General features: G+C 39.7%; 1 protein-coding gene across 2 annotated transcripts in view; it reads left to right on the forward strand.

Annotated features, from left to right (window-relative positions):
- dnaaf9 (dynein axonemal assembly factor 9) overlaps window positions 1-20,489 on the forward strand; it is a 207,122-nt gene that overhangs the window by 82,925 nt on the left and 103,708 nt on the right. For both annotated transcript variants that reach the window (XM_045212884.1, XM_045212886.1), the window contains exon 13: window positions 2,641-2,717. In XM_045212884.1, coding sequence (XP_045068819.1) covers window positions 2,641-2,717 — 77 coding nt within the window. The remainder of the gene's footprint in view (window positions 1-2,640; window positions 2,718-20,489) is intronic.

Below are 20,489 nucleotides of genomic sequence, written 5' to 3' on the forward strand. Positions count from 1 at the left end.
GAGAATTTAACCAGCCTCACAACCGCAGACCACGTGTAAGCATGCCAGCCCAGGACCTCCACATCTGGCTTCTTGCCCTGCGGGATCGTCGGATACCAGCCACTCGGGGACAGCTGATGAAACTGTGGGTTTGCACTACCAAAGAATTTCTGTACAAACTGTAAAAACCATCTCGGGATGCTCATCTGCTTGCTTGTCGTCCTCACCAGGGTCTTGACCTGACTGCAGTTCGGTGTCGTAACCCGACTTCCAGGGCAAATGCTCACCTTTGAAGGCAACTGGCACACTGGAGAAGTGTACTCTTCACGGATGAATCCCAGTTTCAACTGTACCGGGCAGATGGCAGACAGCGTGTATGGCGTTGTGTGGGCGAGCGGTTTGCTGATGTCAACGTTGTGAACAGAGTGTCCCATGGGGGCGGTGGGGTTATGGTATGGGCAGGCATAAGGTACAACGAACACAATTGCATTTTATCGATGGCAATTTGAACGCACAGAGATACCATGACGAGATCCTGAGGCCCATTGTCGTTCCATTCATCCGCCACCATCACCGCATGTTTCAGCATGATAATGCATGGCCCCATGTCGCAAAGATCTGTATACAATTCCTGGTAGCTGAAAATGTCCCAGTTCTTCCATGGCCTACAAACTCACCAGACTTGTCACCCATTGAGCATGTTTGGGATGCTCTGGATCGTTGTGTACGACAGTGTGTTCCAGTTCCAGCCAATATCCAGCAACTTCGCGCAGCCATTGAAGAGGAGTGGGACAACATTCCACAGGCCACAATCAACATCCTTTAAGCAAGTTATTATTACCCTTTGGATGGTGTATCAATACACCCAGTCACTACAAAGATACAGGCGTTCTTCCTAACTCAGTTGCTGGAGAGGAAGGAAACTGCTCAGGGATTTCACCATGAGGCCAATGGTGACTTTAAAACAGTTACAGAGTTGAATGGCTGTGATGGGAGAAAACTGAGGATGGATCAACAACATTGTAGTTACTCCACAATACTAACCTAGTAGAGTGAAAAGAAGGAAGCCTGTACAGAATAAAAATATTCAAAAACATGCATCCTGTTTGCAACAAGGCACTAAAGTAATGCTGCAACAAATATAGCAAAGCAATTAACTTTTTGTCCTGAAATCAAATTGTTATGTTTGGGGCAAATCCAATACAACACAGTACTGAGTACCGCTCTCCATATTTTCAAGCATAGTGGTGACTGCATCATGTTATAGGTATGCTTGTAATCGTTAAGGACTGGGGAGTTTTTCAGAAGAACATTTTTACGAATAGAGCCTAGCACAGGCAATATCCTAGAGGAAAACCTGGTTCAGTTTGCTTTCCACCAGACACTGGGAGATGAACTCACCTAAAACACAGGGCCAAATCTCCACTGGAGTTGCTTACCAAGAACACAGGGAATGTTCCTGAGTGGCCGAGTTACAGTTTTGACAAAATTGTACATGAAAATCTATGATGACCTGAACATGGTTGTCTAGCAATGATCAACAACCAATTTGACAGAGCTTGAAGAATTTTGAAATGAATAATGGGCATATGTTGCACAATCCAGGTGTGGAAAGCTTTTCGAGACTTACCCAGAAAGACTCCCAGCTGTAATCACTGCCAAGGGTGCTTCTACAAAGTATTGACTCAGGGGTGTGAATAACTCATTTTCAATTAATGTACAAACATTTTTGAAAACATGTTTTCACTTTCTCATTATGGGATATTGTGTGTAGACATGTGAGACTTGGGCTCCCGAGTGGCGCAGCGGTCTAAGGCACTGCATCTCAGTGCTTGAGGCGTCACTACAGACCCCCTGGTTCGATTCCAGGCTGTATCACAACCGGCCGTGATTGGGAGTCCCATAGGGCGGCGCACAGTTGGCCCAGCGTCATCCGGGTTTGGCCGGTGTAGGCCGTCATTGTAAATGAGAATTTGTTCTTAACTGACTTGCCTAGTTAAATAAAGGTTCAATAAAAAATAAAATAAATAAAGAGAGAAAAAATCAATTAATCCATTTTGAATTCAGGCTGTAACACAACAAAATGTGGAATAAGTCAAGGGGTATGAATACTTTCTGAAGGGACTGTACCACCTGAAGGTACAGTGTACCATGTATATGCTGTAACTAGCTATGCACATTTGCTGTAACTAGCTATGCAAGTTTGCTGTAACTAGCTATACACGTTTGATGTAACTAGCTACGTACATTTGCTGTAACTAGCTATACATGGTATGCTGTAACTAGCTATGCACTTTTGCTGTAACTAGCTACGCACTTTTGCTGTAACTAGCTACACACTTTTGCTGTAACTAGCTACCCACTTTTGCTGTAACTAGCTACGCACCTTTGCTGTAACTAGCTACGCACTTTTGCTGTAACTAGCTACGCACTTTTGCTGTAACTAGCTACGCACTTTTGCTGTAACTAGCTACGCACTTTTGCTGTAACTAGCTACGCACCTTTGCTGTAACTAGCTACGCACTTTTGCTGTAACTAGCTACGCACTTTTGCTGTAACTAGCTATACATTGTTTACTGTAATTAGCTATACATGGTATACAGTAGCCGTTGGATGAGGATGAATGTTTCGTTACTGACGGAAACTTGTGTATATTTCCAGGCGAAGGACGTAGCAGAGCATACCTTCCAGCTGGCACTGGACTCCGTCCACTTGCCTCAGTACAGGACTGCTCTCAGGTACAAGCACACCTGTCACAATAGATACAAATACTACCTTTGTATTCCAATAGAATGAAGAAGGTATTTAATGTCATTAGTGTCCTCTGAATGACGAGGTTAGCTGATCTAGTAGAACATATTTTACCTGTTGTTTCATTAGTGTCCTCTGAATGACGAGGTTAGCTGATCTAGTAGAACATATTTTACCTGTTGTTTCATTAGTGTCCTCTGAATGGCGAGGTTAGCTGATCTAGTAGAACATATTTTACCTGTTGTTTCATTAGTGTCCTCTGAATGACGAGGTTAGCTGATCTAGTAGAACATATTTTACCTGTTGTTTCATTAGTGTCCTCTGAATGGCGAGGTTAGCTGATCTAGTAGAATGTGTTTTACCTGTTGTTTCATTAGTGTCCTCTGAATGACGAGGTTAGCTGATCTAGTAGAACATATTTTACCTGTTGTTTCATTAGTGTCCTCTGAATGGCGAGGTTAGCTGATCTAGTAGAACATATTTTACCTGTTGTTTCATTAGTGTCCTCTGAATGGCGAGGTTAGCTGATCTAGTAGAACATATTTTACCTGTTGTTTCATTAGTGTCCTCTGAATGGCGAGGTTAGCTGATCGAGTAGAATGTGTTTTACCTGTTGTTTCATTAGTGTCCTCTGAATGACGAGGTTAGCTGATCTAGTAGAACATGTTTTACCTGTTGTTTCATTAGTGTCCTCTGAATGGCGAGGTTAGCTGATCTAGTAGAACATATTTTACCTGTTGTTTCATTAGTGTCCTCTGAATGGCGAGGTTAGCTGATCTAGTAGAACATATTTTACCTGTTGTTTCATTAGTGTCCTCTGAATGGCGAGGTTAGCTGATCGAGTAGAATGTGTTTTACCTGTTGTTTCATTAGTGTCCTCTGAATGACGAGGTTAGCTGATCTAGTAGAATGTGTTTTACCTGTTGTTTCATTAGTGTCCTCTGAATGACGAGGTTAGCTGATCTAGTAGAACATATTTTACCTGTTGTTTCATTAGTGTCCTCTGAATGGCGAGGTTAGCTGATCTAGTAGAACATATTTTACCTGTTGTTTCATTAGTGTCCTCTGAATGGCGAGGTTAGCTGATCTAGTAGAATGTGTTTTACCTGTTGTTTCATTAGTGTCCTCTGAATGACGAGGTTAGCTGATCTAGTAGAACATATTTGACCTGTTGTTTCATTAGTGTCCTCTGAATGACGAGGTTAGCTGATCTAGTAGAACATATTTTACCTGTTGTTTCATTAGTGTCCTCTGAATGGCGAGGTTAGCTGATCTAGTAGAACATATTTTACCTGTTGTTTCATTAGTGTCCTCTGAATGGCGAGGTTAGCTGATCTAGTAGAATGTGTTTTACCTGTTGTTTCATTAGTGTCCTCTGAATGACGAGGTTAGCTGATCTAGTAGAACATATTTGACCTGTTGTTTCATTAGTGTCCTCTGAATGACGAGGTTAGCTGATCTAGTAGAACGTATTTTACCTGTTGTTTCATTAGTGTCCTCTGAATGACGAGGTTAGCTGATCTAGTAGAACATATTTTACCTGTTGTTTCATTAGTGTCCTCTGAATGACGAGGTTAGCTGATCTAGTAGAATGTGTTTTACCTGTTGTTTCATTAGTGTCCTCTGAATGGCGAGGTTAGCTGATCTAGTAGAATGTGTTTTACCTGTTGTTTCATTAGTGTCCTCTGAATGACGAGGTTAGCTGATCTAGTAGAACATATTTGACCTGTTGTTTCATTAGTGTCCTCTGAATGACGAGGTTAGCTGATCTAGTAGAACATATTTTACCTGTTGTTTCATTAGTGTCCTCTGAATGACGAGGTTAGCTGATCTAGTAGAACATATTTTACCTGTTGTTTCATTAGTGTCCTCTGAATGGCGAGGTTAGCTGATCTAGTAGAATGTGTTTTACCTGTTGTTTCATTAGTGTCCTCTGAATGACGAGGTTAGCTGATCTAGTAGAACATATTTGACCTGTTGTTTCATTAGTGTCCTCTGAATGGCGAGGTTAGCTGATCTAGTAGAATGTGTTTTACCTGTTGTTTCATTAGTGTCCTCTGAATGGCGAGGTTAGCTGATCTAGTAGAAAGTGTTTTACCTGTTGTTTCATTAGTGTCCTCTGAATGGCGAGGTTAGCTGATCTAGTAGAATGTGTTTTACCTGTTGTTTCATTAGTGTCCTCTGAATGACGAGGTTAGCTGATCTAGTAGAACATATTTTACCTGTTGTTTCATTAGTGTCCTATGAATGGCGAGGTTAGCTGATCTAGTAGAACATATTTTACCTGTTGTTTCATTAGTGTCCTCTGAATGGCGAGGTTAGCTGATCTAGTAGAACATATTTTATCTGTTGTTTCATTAGTGTCCTCTGAATGGCGAGGTTAGCTGATCGAGTAGAATGTGTTTTACCTGTTGTTTCATTAGTGTCCTCTGAATGACGAGGTTAGCTGATCTAGTAGAATGTGTTTTACCTGTTGTTTCATTAGTGTCCTCTGAATGACGAGGTTAGCTGATCTAGTAGAACATATTTTACCTGTTGTTTCATTAGTGTCCTCTGAATGGCGAGGTTAGCTGATCTAGTAGAACATATTTTACCTGTTGTTTCATTAGTGTCCTCTGAATGGCGAGGTTAGCTGATCTAGTAGAATGTGTTTTACCTGTTGTTTCATTAGTGTCCTCTGAATGACGAGGTTAGCTGATCTAGTAGAACATATTTGACCTGTTGTTTCATTAGTGTCCTCTGAATGACGAGGTTAGCTGATCTAGTAGAACATATTTTACCTGTTGTTTCATTAGTGTCCTCTGAATGACGAGGTTAGCTGATCTAGTAGAACATATTTTACCTGTTGTTTCATTAGTGTCCTCTGAATGACGAGGTTAGCTGATCTAGTAGAATGTGTTTTACCTGTTGTTTCATTAGTGTCCTCTGAATGACGAGGTTAGCTGATCTAGTAGAACATATTTTACCTGTTGTTTCATTAGTGTCCTCTGAATGGCGAGGTTAGCTGATCTAGTAGAATATGTTTTACCTGTTGTTTCATTAGTGTCCTCTGAATGGCGAGGTTAGCTGATCTAGTAGAATGTGTTTTACCTGTTGTTTCATTAGTGTCCTCTGAATGACGAGGTTAGCTGATCTAGTAGAACATATTTTACCTGTTGTTTCATTAGTGTCCTCTGAATGGCGAGGTTAGCTGATCTAGTAGAATGTGTTTTACCTGTTGTTTCATTAGTGTCCTCTGAATGGCGAGGTTAGCTGATCTAGTAGAAAGTGTTTTACCTGTTGTTTCATTAGTGTCCTCTGAATGGCGAGGTTAGCTGATCTAGTAGAATGTGTTTTACCTGTTGTTTCATTAGTGTCCTCTGAATGGCGAGGTTAGCTGATCTAGTAGAACATATTTTACCTGTTGTTTCATTAGTGTCCTCTGAATGACGAGGTTAGCTGATCTAGTAGAACATATTTTACCTGTTGTTTCATTAGTGTCCTCTGAATGGCGAGGTTAGCTGATCTAGTAGAATGTGTTTTACCTGTTGTTTCATTAGTGTCCTATGAATGGCGAGGTTAGCTGATCTAGTAGAATGTGTTTTACCTGTTGTTTCATTAGTGTCCTCTGAATGGCGAGGTTAGCTGATCTAGTAGAACATATTTTACCTGTTGTTTCATTAGTGTCCTCTGAATGGCGAGGTTAGCTGATCTAGTAGAATGTGTTTTACCTGTTGTTTCATTAGTGTCCTCTGAATGGCGAGGTTAGCTGATCTAGTAGAATGTGTTTTACCTGTTGTTTCATTAGTGTCCTCTGAATGGCGAGGTTAGCTGATCTAGTAGAACATATTTTACCTGTTGTTTCATTAGTGTCCTCTGAATGGCGAGGTTAGCTGATCTAGTAGAATGTGTTTTACCTGTTGTTTCATTAGTGTCCTCTGAATGACGAGGTTAGCTGATCTAGTAGAACATATTTGACCTGTTGTTTCATTAGTGTCCTCTGAATGACGAGGTTAGCTGATCTAGTAGAACATATTTTACCTGTTGTTTCATTAGTGTCCTCTGAATGACGAGGTTAGCTGATCTAGTAGAACATATTTTACCTGTTGTTTCATTAGTGTCCTCTGAATGACGAGGTTAGCTGATCTAGTAGAATGTGTTTTACCTGTTGTTTCATTAGTGTCCTCTGAATGACGAGGTTAGCTGATCTAGTAGAACATATTTTACCTGTTGTTTCATTAGTGTCCTCTGAATGGCGAGGTTAGCTGATCTAGTAGAATGTGTTTTACCTGTTGTTTCATTAGTGTCCTCTGAATGGCGAGGTTAGCTGATCTAGTAGAATGTGTTTTACCTGTTGTTTCATTAGTGTCCTCTGAATGACGAGGTTAGCTGATCTAGTAGAACATATTTGACCTGTTGTTTCATTAGTGTCCTCTGAATGGCGAGGTTAGCTGATCTAGTAGAATGTGTTTTACCTGTTGTTTCATTAGTGTCCTCTGAATGGCGAGGTTAGCTGATCTAGTAGAAAGTGTTTTACCTGTTGTTTCATTAGTGTCCTCTGAATGGCGAGGTTAGCTGATCTAGTAGAATGTGTTTTACCTGTTGTTTCATTAGTGTCCTCTGAATGACGAGGTTAGCTGATCTAGTAGAACATATTTTACCTGTTGTTTCATTAGTGTCCTCTGAATGACGAGGTTAGCTGATCTAGTAGAACATATTTTACCTGTTGTTTCATTAGTGTCCTCTGAATGGCGAGGTTAGCTGATCTAGTAGAATGTGTTTTACCTGTTGTTTCATTAGTGTCCTATGAATGGCGAGGTTAGCTGATCTAGTAGAATGTGTTTTACCTGTTGTTTCATTAGTGTCCTCTGAATGGCGAGGTTAGCTGATCTAGTAGAACATATTTTACCTGTTGTTTCATTAGTGTCCTCTGAATGGCGAGGTTAGCTGATCTAGTAGAATGTGTTTTACCTGTTGTTTCATTAGTGTCCTCTGAATGGCGAGGTTAGCTGATCTAGTAGAATGTGTTTTACCTGTTGTTTCATTAGTGTCCTCTGAATGGCGAGGTTAGCTGATCTAGTAGAACATATTTTACCTGTTGTTTCATTAGTGTCCTCTGAATGACGAGGTTAGCTGATCTAGTAGAATGTGTTTTACCTGTTGTTTCATTAGTGTCCTCTGAATGGCGAGGTTAGCTGATCTAGTAGAACATATTTTACCTGTTGTTTCATTAGTGTCCTCTGAATGGCGAGGTTAGCTGATCTAGTAGAACATATTTGACCTGTTGTTTCATTAGTGTCCTCTGAATGACGAGGTTAGCTGATCTAGTAGAACATGTTTTACCTGTTGTTTCATTAGTGTCCTCTGAATGACGAGGTTAGCTGATCTAGTAGAACATATTTTACCTGTTGTTTCATTAGTGTCCTCTGAATGGCGAGGTTAGCTGATCTAGTAGAATGTGTTTTACCTGTTGTTTCATTAGTGTCCTCTGAAGGGCGAGGTTAGCTGATCTAGTAGAACATATTTGACCTGTTGTTTCATTAGTGTCCTCTGAATGGCGAGGTTAGCTGATCTAGTAGAATGTGTTTTACCTGTTGTTTCATTAGTGTCTTCTGAATGACGAGGTTAGCTGATCTAGTAGAAAATATTTTACCTGTTGTTTCATTAGTGTCCTCTGAATGACGAGGTTAGCTGATCTAGTAGAATGTGTTTTACCTGTTGTTTCATTAGTGTCCTCTGAATGACGAGGTTAGCTGATCTAGTAGAACATATTTGACCTGTTGTTTCATTAGTGTCCTCTGAATGACGAGGTTAGCTGATCTAGTAGAACATATTTTACCTGTTGTTTCATTAGTGTCCTCTGAATGACGAGGTTAGCTGATCTAGTAGAATGTGTTTTACCTGTTGTTTCATTAGTGTCCTCTGAATGACGAGGTTAGCTGATCTAGTAGAACATATTTGACCTGTTGTTTCATTAGTGTCCTCTGAATGACGAGGTTAGCTGATCTAGTAGAACATATTTGACCTGTTGTTTCATTAGTGTCCTCTGAATGGCGAGGTTAGCTGATCTAGTAGAATGTGTTTTACCTGTTGTTTCATTAGTGTCCTCTGAATGGCGAGGTTAGCTGATCTAGTAGAATGTGTTTTACCTGTTGTTTCATTAGTGTCCTCTGAATGAAGAGGTTAGCTGATCTAGTAGAACATATTTTACCTGTTGTTTCATTAGTGTCCTCTGAATGACGAGGTTAGCTGATCTAGTAGAACATATTTTACCTGTTGTTTCATTAGTGTCCTCTGAATGACGAGGTTAGCTGATCTAGTAGAATGTGTTTTACCTGTTGTTTCATTAGTGTCCTCTGAATGACGAGGTTAGCTGATCTAGTAGAACATATTTTACCTGTTGTTTCATTAGTGTCCTCTGAATGGCGAGGTTAGCTGATCTAGTAGAATGTGTTTTACCTGTTGTTTCATTAGTGTCCTCTGAATGGCGAGGTTAGCTGATCTAGTAGAATGTGTTTTACCTGTTGTTTCATTAGTGTCCTCTGAATGACGAGGTTAGCTGATCTAGTAGAACATATTTGACCTGTTGTTTCATTAGTGTCCTCTGAATGGCGAGGTTAGCTGATCTAGTAGAATGTGTTTTACCTGTTGTTTCATTAGTGTCCTCTGAATGGCGAGGTTAGCTGATCTAGTAGAAAGTGTTTTACCTGTTGTTTCATTAGTGTCCTCTGAATGGCGAGGTTAGCTGATCTAGTAGAATGTGTTTTACCTGTTGTTTCATTAGTGTCCTCTGAATGGCGAGGTTAGCTGATCTAGTAGAACATATTTTACCTGTTGTTTCATTAGTGTCCTCTGAATGACGAGGTTAGCTGATCTAGTAGAACATATTTTACCTGTTGTTTCATTAGTGTCCTCTGAATGGCGAGGTTAGCTGATCTAGTAGAATGTGTTTTACCTGTTGTTTCATTAGTGTCCTATGAATGGCGAGGTTAGCTGATCTAGTAGAATGTGTTTTACCTGTTGTTTCATTAGTGTCCTCTGAATGGCGAGGTTAGCTGATCTAGTAGAACATATTTTACCTGTTGTTTCATTAGTGTCCTCTGAATGGCGAGGTTAGCTGATCTAGTAGAATGTGTTTTACCTGTTGTTTCATTAGTGTCCTCTGAATGGCGAGGTTAGCTGATCTAGTAGAATGTGTTTTACCTGTTGTTTCATTAGTGTCCTCTGAATGGCGAGGTTAGCTGATCTAGTAGAACATATTTTACCTGTTGTTTCATTAGTGTCCTCTGAATGACGAGGTTAGCTGATCTAGTAGAATGTGTTTTACCTGTTGTTTCATTAGTGTCCTCTGAATGGCGAGGTTAGCTGATCTAGTAGAACATATTTTACCTGTTGTTTCATTAGTGTCCTCTGAATGGCGAGGTTAGCTGATCTAGTAGAACATATTTGACCTGTTGTTTCATTAGTGTCCTCTGAATGGCGAGGTTAGCTGATCTAGTAGAATGTGTTTTACCTGTTGTTTCATTAGTGTCCTCTGAATGACGAGGTTAGCTGATCTAGTAGAACATATTTTACCTGTTGTTTCATTAGTGTCCTCTGAATGACGAGGTTAGCTGATCTAGTAGAACATATTTGACCTGTTGTTTCATTAGTGTCCTCTGAATGGCGAGGTTAGCTGATCTAGTAGAACATGTTTTACCTGTTGTTTCATTAGTGTCCTCTGAATGGCGAGGTTAGCTGATCTAGTAGAAAGTGTTTTACCTGTTGTTTCATTAGTGTCCTCTGAATGGCGAGGTTAGCTGATCTAGTAGAACATATTTTACCTGTTGTTTCATTAGTGTCCTCTGAATGACGAGGTTAGCTGATCTAGTAGAACATATTTTACCTGTTGTTTCATTAGTGTCCTCTGAATGGCGAGGTTAGCTGATCTAGTAGAATGTGTTTTACCTGTTGTTTCATTAGTGTCCTCTGAATGACGAGGTTAGCTGATCTAGTAGAACATATTTTACCTGTTGTTTCATTAGTGTCCTCTGAATGGCGAGGTTAGCTGATCTAGTAGAACATATTTTACCTGTTGTTTCATTAGTGTCCTCTGAATGGCGAGGTTAGCTGATCTAGTAGAACATATTTTACCTGTTGTTTCATTAGTGTCCTCTGAATGGCGAGGTTAGCTGATCTAGTAGAATGTGTTTTACCTGTTGTTTCATTAGTGTCCTCTGAATGACGAGGTTAGCTGATCTAGTAGAATGTGTTTTACCTGTTGTTTCATTAGTGTCCTCTGAATGACGAGGTTAGCTGATCTAGTAGAACATATTTTACCTGTTGTTTCATTAGTGTCCTCTGAATGACGAGGTTAGCTGATCTAGTAGAACATATTTTACCTGTTGTTTCATTAGTGTCCTCTGAATGGCGAGGTTAGCTGATCTAGTAGAACATATTTTACCTGTTGTTTCATTAGTGTCCTCTGAATGGCGAGGTTAGCTGATCTAGTAGAATGTGTTTTACCTGTTGTTTCATTAGTGTCCTCTGAATGGCGAGGTTAGCTGATCTAGTAGAATATGTTTTACCTGTTGTTTCATTAGTGTCCTCTGAATGGCGAGGTTAGCTGATCTAGTAGAACATATTTTACCTGTTGTTTCATTAGTGTCCTCTGAATGGCGAGGTTAGCTGATCTAGTAGAATGTGTTTTACCTGTTGTTTCATTAGTGTCCTCTGAATGGCGAGGTTAGCTGATCTAGTAGAATGTGTTTTACCTGTTGTTTCATTAGTGTCCTCTGAATGACGAGGTTAGCTGATCTAGTAGAACATATTTGACCTGTTGTTTCATTAGTGTCCTCTGAATGGCGAGGTTAGCTGATCTAGTAGAATATGTTTTACCTGTTGTTTCATTAGTGTCCTCTGAATGGCGAGGTTAGCTGATCTAGTAGAAAGTGTTTTACCTGTTGTTTCATTAGTGTCCTCTGAATGGCGAGGTTAGCTGATCTAGTAGAATGTGTTTTACCTGTTGTTTCATTAGTGTCCTCTGAATGACGAGGTTAGCTGATCTAGTAGAATGTGTTTTACCTGTTGTTTCATTAGTGTCCTCTGAATGGCGAGGTTAGCTGATCTAGTAGAACATATTTTACCTGTTGTTTCATTAGTGTCCTCTGAATGGCGAGGTTAGCTGATCTAGTAGAACATATTTTACCTGTTGTTTCATTAGTGTCCTCTGAATGGCGAGGTTAGCTGATCTAGTAGAATGTGTTTTACCTGTTGTTTCATTAGTGTCCTCTGAATGACGAGGTTAGCTGATCTAGTAGAACATATTTGACCTGTTGTTTCATTAGTGTCCTCTGAATGACGAGGTTAGCTGATCTAGTAGAACATATTTTACCTGTTGTTTCATTAGTGTCCTCTGAATGACGAGGTTAGCTGATCTAGTAGAACATATTTTACCTGTTGTTTCATTAGTGTCCTCTGAATGACGAGGTTAGCTGATCTAGTAGAATGTGTTTTACCTGTTGTTTCATTAGTGTCCTCTGAATGACGAGGTTAGCTGATCTAGTAGAACATATTTTACCTGTTGTTTCATTAGTGTCCTCTGAATGGCGAGGTTAGCTGATCTAGTAGAATGTGTTTTACCTGTTGTTTCATTAGTGTCCTCTGAATGGCGAGGTTAGCTGATCTAGTAGAATGTGTTTTACCTGTTGTTTCATTAGTGTCCTCTGAATGACGAGGTTAGCTGATCTAGTAGAACATATTTGACCTGTTGTTTCATTAGTGTCCTCTGAATGGCGAGGTTAGCTGATCTAGTAGAATGTGTTTTACCTGTTGTTTCATTAGTGTCCTCTGAATGACGAGGTTAGCTGATCTAGTAGAAGTGTTTTACCTGTTGTTTCATTAGTGTCCTCTGAATGGCGAGGTTAGCTGATCTAGTAGAATATGTTTTACCTGTTGTTTCATTAGTGTCCTCTGAATGACGAGGTTAGCTGATCTAGTAGAACATATTTTACCTGTTGTTTCATTAGTGTCCTCTGAATGGCGAGGTTAGCTGATCTAGTAGAATGTGTTTTACCTGTTGTTTCATTAGTGTCCTCTGAATGACGAGGTTAGCTGATCTAGTAGAACATATTTTACCTGTTGTTTCATTAGTGTCCTATGAATGACGAGGTTAGCTGATCTAGTAGAACATATTTTACCTGTTGTTTCATTAGTGTCCTCTGAATGGCGAGGTTAGCTGATCTAGTAGAACATATTTTACCTGTTGTTTCATTAGTGTCCTCTGAATGGCGAGGTTAGCTGATCTAGTAGAATGTGTTTTACCTGTTGTTTCATTAGTGTCCTCTGAATGACGAGGTTAGCTGATCTAGTAGAACATGTTTGACCTGTTGTTTCATTAGTGTCCTCTGAATGGCGAGGTTAGCTGATCTAGTAGAATGTGTTTTACCTGTTGTTTCATTAGTGTCCTCTGAATGGCGAGGTTAGCTGATCTAGTAGAATGTGTTTTACCTGTTGTTTCATTAGTGTCCTCTGAATGGCGAGGTTAGCTGATCTAGTAGAACATATTTTACCTGTTGTTTCATTAGTGTCCTCTGAATGACGAGGTTAGCTGATCTAGTAGAACATATTTTACCTGTTGTTTCATTAGTGTCCTCTGAATGGCGAGGTTAGCTGATCTAGTAGAATGTGTTTTACCTGTTGTTTCATTAGTGTCCTCTGAATGACGAGGTTAGCTGATCTAGTAGAACATATTTTACCTGTTGTTTCATTAGTGTCCTCTGAATGACGAGGTTAGCTGATCTAGTAGAACATATTTTACCTGTTGTTTCATTAGTGTCCTCTGAATGGCGAGGTTAGCTGATCTAGTAGAACATATTTTACCTGTTGTTTCATTAGTGTCCTCTGAATGGCGAGGTTAGCTGATCTAGTAGAATGTGTTTTACCTGTTGTTTCATTAGTGTCCTCTGAATGACGAGGTTAGCTGATCTAGTAGAATATATTTTACCTGTTGTTTCATTAGTGTCCTCTGAATGACGAGGTTAGCTGATCTAGTAGAACATATTTTACCTGTTGTTTCATTAGTGTCCTCTGAATGGCGAGGTTAGCTGATCTAGTAGAACGTGTTTTACCTGTTGTTTCATTAGTGTCCTCTGAATGGCGAGGTTAGCTGATCTAGTAGAATGTGTTTTACCTGTTGTTTCATTAGTGTCCTCTGAATGACGAGGTTAGCTGATCTAGTAGAACGTATTTGACCTGTTGTTTCATTAGTGTCCTCTGAATGACGAGGTTAGCTGATCTAGTAGAACATATTTTACCTGTTGTTTCATTAGTGTCCTCTGAATGGCGAGGTTAGCTGATCTAGTAGAACATGTTTTACCTGTTGTTTCATTAGTGTCCTCTGAATGGCGAGGTTAGCTGATCTAGTAGAATGTGTTTTACCTGTTGTTTCATTAGTGTCCTCTGAATGACGAGGTTAGCTGATCTAGTAGAACATATTTTACCTGTTGTTTCATTAGTGTCCTATGAATGGCGAGGTTAGCTGATCTAGTAGAACATATTTTACCTGTTGTTTCATTAGTGTCCTCTGAATGGCGAGGTTAGCTGATCTAGTAGAACATATTTTACCTGTTGTTTCATTAGTGTCCTCTGAATGGCGAGGTTAGCTGATCGAGTAGAATGTGTTTTACCTGTTGTTTCATTAGTGTCCTCTGAATGACGAGGTTAGCTGATCTAGTAGAATATGTTTTACCTGTTGTTTCATTAGTGTCCTCTGAATGACGAGGTTAGCTGATCTAGTAGAACATATTTTACCTGTTGTTTCATTAGTGTCCTCTGAATGGCGAGGTTAGCTGATCTAGTAGAACATATTTTACCTGTTGTTTCATTAGTGTCCTCTGAATGGCGAGGTTAGCTGATCTAGTAGAATGTGTTTTACCTGTTGTTTCATTAGTGTCCTCTGAATGACGAGGTTAGCTGATCTAGTAGAACATATTTGACCTGTTGTTTCATTAGTGTCCTCTGAATGACGAGGTTAGCTGATCTAGTAGAACATATTTTACCTGTTGTTTCATTAGTGTCCTCTGAATGACGAGGTTAGCTGATCTAGTAGAACATATTTTACCTGTTGTTTCATTAGTGTCCTCTGAATGGCGAGGTTAGCTGATCTAGTAGAATGTGTTTTACCTGTTGTTTCATTAGTGTCCTCTGAATGACGAGGTTAGCTGATCTAGTAGAACATATTTTACCTGTTGTTTCATTAGTGTCCTCTGAATGGCGAGGTTAGCTGATCTAGTAGAATGTGTTTTACCTGTTGTTTCATTAGTGTCCTCTGAATGGCGAGGTTAGCTGATCTAGTAGAATGTGTTTTACCTGTTGTTTCATTAGTGTCCTCTGAATGACGAGGTTAGCTGATCTAGTAGAACATATTTGACCTGTTGTTTCATTAGTGTCCTCTGAATGGCGAGGTTAGCTGATCTAGTAGAATGTGTTTTACCTGTTGTTTCATTAGTGTCCTCTGAATGGCGAGGTTAGCTGATCTAGTAGAACGTGTTTTACCTGTTGTTTCATTAGTGTCCTCTGAATGGCGAGGTTAGCTGATCTAGTAGAATGTGTTTTACCTGTTGTTTCATTAGTGTCCTCTGAATGGCGAGGTTAGCTGATCTAGTAGAACATATTTTACCTGTTGTTTCATTAGTGTCCTCTGAATGACGAGGTTAGCTGATCTAGTAGAACATATTTTACCTGTTGTTTCATTAGTGTCCTCTGAATGGCGAGGTTAGCTGATCTAGTAGAATGTGTTTTACCTGTTGTTTCATTAGTGTCCTCTGAATGGCGAGGTTAGCTGATCTAGTAGAATGTGTTTTACCTGTTGTTTCATTAGTGTCCTCTGAATGGCGAGGTTAGCTGATCTAGTAGAACATATTTTACCTGTTGTTTCATTAGTGTCCTCTGAATGGCGAGGTTAGCTGATCTAGTAGAATGTGTTTTACCTGTTGTTTCATTAGTGTCCTCTGAATGGCGAGGTTAGCTGATCTAGTAGAATGTGTTTTACCTGTTGTTTCATTAGTGTCCTCTGAATGGCGAGGTTAGCTGATCTAGTAGAACATATTTTACCTGTTGTTTCATTAGTGTCCTCTGAATGGCGAGGTTAGCTGATCTAGTAGAATATGTTTTACCTGTTGTTTCATTAGTGTCCTCTGAATGACGAGGTTAGCTGATCTAGTAGAACATATTTGACCTGTTGTTTCATTAGTGTCCTCTGAATGACGAGGTTAGCTGATCTAGTAGAACATGTTTTACCTGTTGTTTCATTAGTGTCCTCTGAATGACGAGGTTAGCTGATCTAGTAGAACATATTTTACCTGTTGTTTCATTAGTGTCCTCTGAATGACGAGGTTAGCTGATCTAGTAGAACATATTTTACCTGTTGTTTCATTAGTGTCCTCTGAATGACGAGGTTAGCTGATCTAGTAGAACATATTTTACCTGTTGTTTCATTAGTGTCCTCTGAATGGCGAGGTTAGCTGATCTAGTAGAATGTGTTTTACCTGTTGTTTCATTAGTGTCCTCTGAATGACGAGGTTAGCTGATCTAGTAGAACATATTTTACCTGTTGTTTCATTAGTGTCCTCTGAATGACGAGGTTAGCTGATCTAGTAGAACATATTTTACCTGTTGTTTCATTAGTGTCCTCTGAATGGCGAGGTTAGCTGATCTAGTAGAATGTGTTTTACCTGTTGTTTCATTAGTGTCCTCTGAATGGCGAGGTTAGCTGATCTAGTAGAATGTGTTTTACCTGTTGTTTCATTAGTGTCCTCTGAATGACGAGGTTAGCTGATCTAGTAGAACATATTTTACCTGTTGTTTCATTAGTGTCCTCTGAATGGCGAGGTTAGCTGATCTAGTAGAATGTGTTTTACCTGTTGTTTCATTAGTGTCCTCTGAATGACGAGGTTAGCTGATCTAGTAGAATGTGTTTTACCTGTTGTTTCATTAGTGTCCTCTGAATGACGAGGTTAGCTGATCTAGTAGAACATATTTACCTGTTGTTTCATTAGTGTCCTCTGAATGGCGAGGTTAGCTGATCTAGTAGAATATGTTTTACCTGTTGTTTCATTAGTGTCCTCTGAATGGCGAGGTTAGCTGATCTAGTAGAAAGTGTTTTACCTGTTGTTTCATTAGTGTCCTCTGAATGGCGAGGTTAGCTGATCTAGTAGAATGTGTTTTACCTGTTGTTTCATTAGTGTCCTCTGAATGACGAGGTTAGCTGATCTAGTAGAACATATTTTACCTGTTGTTTCATTAGTGTCCTATGAATGGCGAGGTTAGCTGATCTAGTAGAACATATTTTACCTGTTGTTTCATTAGTGTCCTCTGAATGGCGAGGTTAGCTGATCTAGTAGAACATATTTTACCTGTTGTTTCATTAGTGTCCTCTGAATGGCGAGGTTAGCTGATCGAGTAGAATGTGTTTTACCTGTTGTTTCATTAGTGTCCTCTGAATGACGAGGTTAGCTGATCTAGTAGAATGTGTTTTACCTGTTGTTTCATTAGTGTCCTCTGAATGACGAGGTTAGCTGATCTAGTAGAACATATTTTACCTGTTGTTTCATTAGTGTCCTCTGAATGGCGAGGTTAGCTGATCTAGTAGAACATATTTTACCTGTTGTTTCATTAGTGTCCTCTGAATGGCGAGGTTAGCTGATCTAGTAGAATGTGTTTTACCTGTTGTTTCATTAGTGTCCTCTGAATGACGAGGTTAGCTGATCTAGTAGAACATATTTGACCTGTTGTTTCATTAGTGTCCTCTGAATGACGAGGTTAGCTGATCTAGTAGAACATATTTTACCTGTTGTTTCATTAGTGTCCTCTGAATGACGAGGTTAGCTGATCTAGTAGAACATATTTTACCTGTTGTTTCATTAGTGTCCTCTGAATGACGAGGTTAGCTGATCTAGTAGAATGTGTTTTACCTGTTGTTTCATTAGTGTCCTCTGAATGACGAGGTTAGCTGATCTAGTAGAACATATTTTACCTGTTGTTTCATTAGTGTCCTCTGAATGGCGAGGTTAGCTGATCTAGTAGAATGTGTTTTACCTGTTGTTTCATTAGTGTCCTCTGAATGGCGAGGTTAGCTGATCTAGTAGAATGTGTTTTACCTGTTGTTTCATTAGTGTCCTCTGAATGACGAGGTTAGCTGATCTAGTAGAACATATTTGACCTGTTGTTTCATTAGTGTCCTCTGAATGGCGAGGTTAGCTGATCTAGTAGAATGTGTTTTACCTGTTGTTTCATTAGTGTCCTCTGAATGGCGAGGTTAGCTGATCTAGTAGAAAGTGTTTTACCTGTTGTTTCATTAGTGTCCTCTGAATGGCGAGGTTAGCTGATCTAGTAGAATGTGTTTTACCTGTTGTTTCATTAGTGTCCTCTGAATGGCGAGGTTAGCTGATCTAGTAGAACATATTTTACCTGTTGTTTCATTAGTGTCCTCTGAATGACGAGGTTAGCTGATCTAGTAGAACATATTTTACCTGTTGTTTCATTAGTGTCCTCTGAATGGCGAGGTTAGCTGATCTAGTAGAATGTGTTTTACCTGTTGTTTCATTAGTGTCCTATGAATGGCGAGGTTAGCTGATCTAGTAGAATGTGTTTTACCTGTTGTTTCATTAGTGTCCTCTGAATGGCGAGGTTAGCTGATCTAGTAGAACATATTTTACCTGTTGTTTCATTAGTGTCCTCTGAATGGCGAGGTTAGCTGATCTAGTAGAATGTGTTTTACCTGTTGTTTCATTAGTGTCCTCTGAATGGCGAGGTTAGCTGATCTAGTAGAACGTGTTTTACCTGTTGTTTCATTAGTGTCCTCTGAATGGCGAGGTTAGCTGATCTAGTAGAACATATTTTACCTGTTGTTTCATTAGTGTCCTCTGAATGGCGAGGTTAGCTGATCTAGTAGAATGTGTTTTACCTGTTGTTTCATTAGTGTCCTCTGAATGACGAGGTTAGCTGATCTAGTAGAACATATTTGACCTGTTGTTTCATTAGTGTCCTCTGAATGGCGAGGTTAGCTGATCTAGTAGAACATATTTTACCTGTTGTTTCATTAGTGTCCTCTGAATGACGAGGTTAGCTGATCTAGTAGAACATATTTTACCTGTTGTTTCATTAGTGTCCTCTGAATGACGAGGTTAGCTGATCTAGTAGAATGTATTTTACCTGTTGTTTCATTAGTGTCCTCTGAATGACGAGGTTAGCTGATCTAGTAGAACATATTTTACCTGTTGTTTCATTAGTGTCCTCTGAATGACGAGGTTAGCTGATCTAGTAGAATGTGTTTTACCTGTTGTTTCATTAGTGTCCTCTGAATGGCGAGGTTAGCTGATCTAGTAGAATGTGTTTTACCTGTTGTTTCATTAGTGTCCTCTGAATGACGAGGTTAGCTGATCTAGTAGAACATATTTGACCTGTTGTTTCATTAGTGTCCTCTGAATGGCGAGGTTAGCTGATCTAGTAGAACGTGTTTTACCTGTTGTTTCATTAGTGTCCTCTGAATGGCGAGGTTAGCTGATCTAGTAGAATGTGTTTTACCTGTTGTTTCATTAGTGTCCTCTGAATGGCGAGGTTAGCTGATCTAGTAGAATGTATTTTACCTGTTGTTTCATTAGTGTCCTCTGAATGGCGAGGTTAGCTGATCTAGTAGAACATATTTTACCTGTTGTTTCATTAGTGTCCTCTGAATGACGAGGTTAGCTGATCTAGTAGAACATATTTTACCTGTTGTTTCATTAGTGTCCTCTGAATGGCGAGGTTAGCTGATCTAGTAGAATGTGTTTTACCTGTTGTTTCATTAGTGTCCTCTGAATGGCGAGGTTAGCTGATCTAGTAGAATGTGTTTTACCTGTTGTTTCATTAGTGTCCTCTGAATGGCGAGGTTAGCTGATCTAGTAGAACATATTTTACCTGTTGTTTCATTAGTGTCCTCTGAATGGCGAGGTTAGCTGATCTAGTAGAACATGTTTTACCTGTTGTTTCATTAGTGTCCTCTGAATGGCGAGGTTAGCTGATCTAGTAGAATGTGTTTTACCTGTTGTTTCATTAGTGTCCTCTGAATGGCGAGGTTAGCTGATCTAGTAGAACATATTTTACCTGTTGTTTCATTAGTGTCCTCTGAATGGCGAGGTTAGCTGATCTAGTAGAATGTGTTTTACCTGTTGTTTCATTAGTGTCCTCTGAATGGCGAGGTTAGCTGATCTAGTAGAACATATTTTACCTGTTGTTTCATTAGTGTCCTCTGAATGGCGAGGTTAGCTGATCTAGTAGAACATATTTTACCTGTTGTTTCATTAGTGTCCTCTGAATGGCGAGGTTAGCTGATCTAGTAGAATGTGTTTTACCTGTTGTTTCATTAGTGTCCTCTGAATGACGAGGTTAGCTGATCTAGTAGAACATATTTTACCTGTTGTTTCATTAGTGTCCTCTGAATGGCGAGGTTAGCTGATCTAGTAGAATGTGTTTTACCTGTTGTTTCATTAGTGTCCTCTGAATGGCGAGGTTAGCTGATCTAGTAGAATGTGTTTTACCTGTTGTTTCATTAGTGTCCTCTGAATGACGAGGTTAGCTGATCTAGTAGAACATATTTGACCTGTTGTTTCATTAGTGTCCTCTGAATGGCGAGGTTAGCTGATCTAGTAGAATGTGTTTTACCTGTTGTTTCATTAGTGTCCTCTGAATGGCGAGGTTAGCTGATCTAGTAGAAAGTGTTTTACCTGTTGTTTCATTAGTGTCCTCTGAATGGCGAGGTTAGC

Source organism: Coregonus clupeaformis, unplaced genomic scaffold (assembly GCF_020615455.1).
Source record: "Coregonus clupeaformis isolate EN_2021a unplaced genomic scaffold, ASM2061545v1 scaf0060, whole genome shotgun sequence".
Classification (NCBI taxonomy): domain Eukaryota; kingdom Metazoa; phylum Chordata; class Actinopteri; order Salmoniformes; family Salmonidae; genus Coregonus; species Coregonus clupeaformis.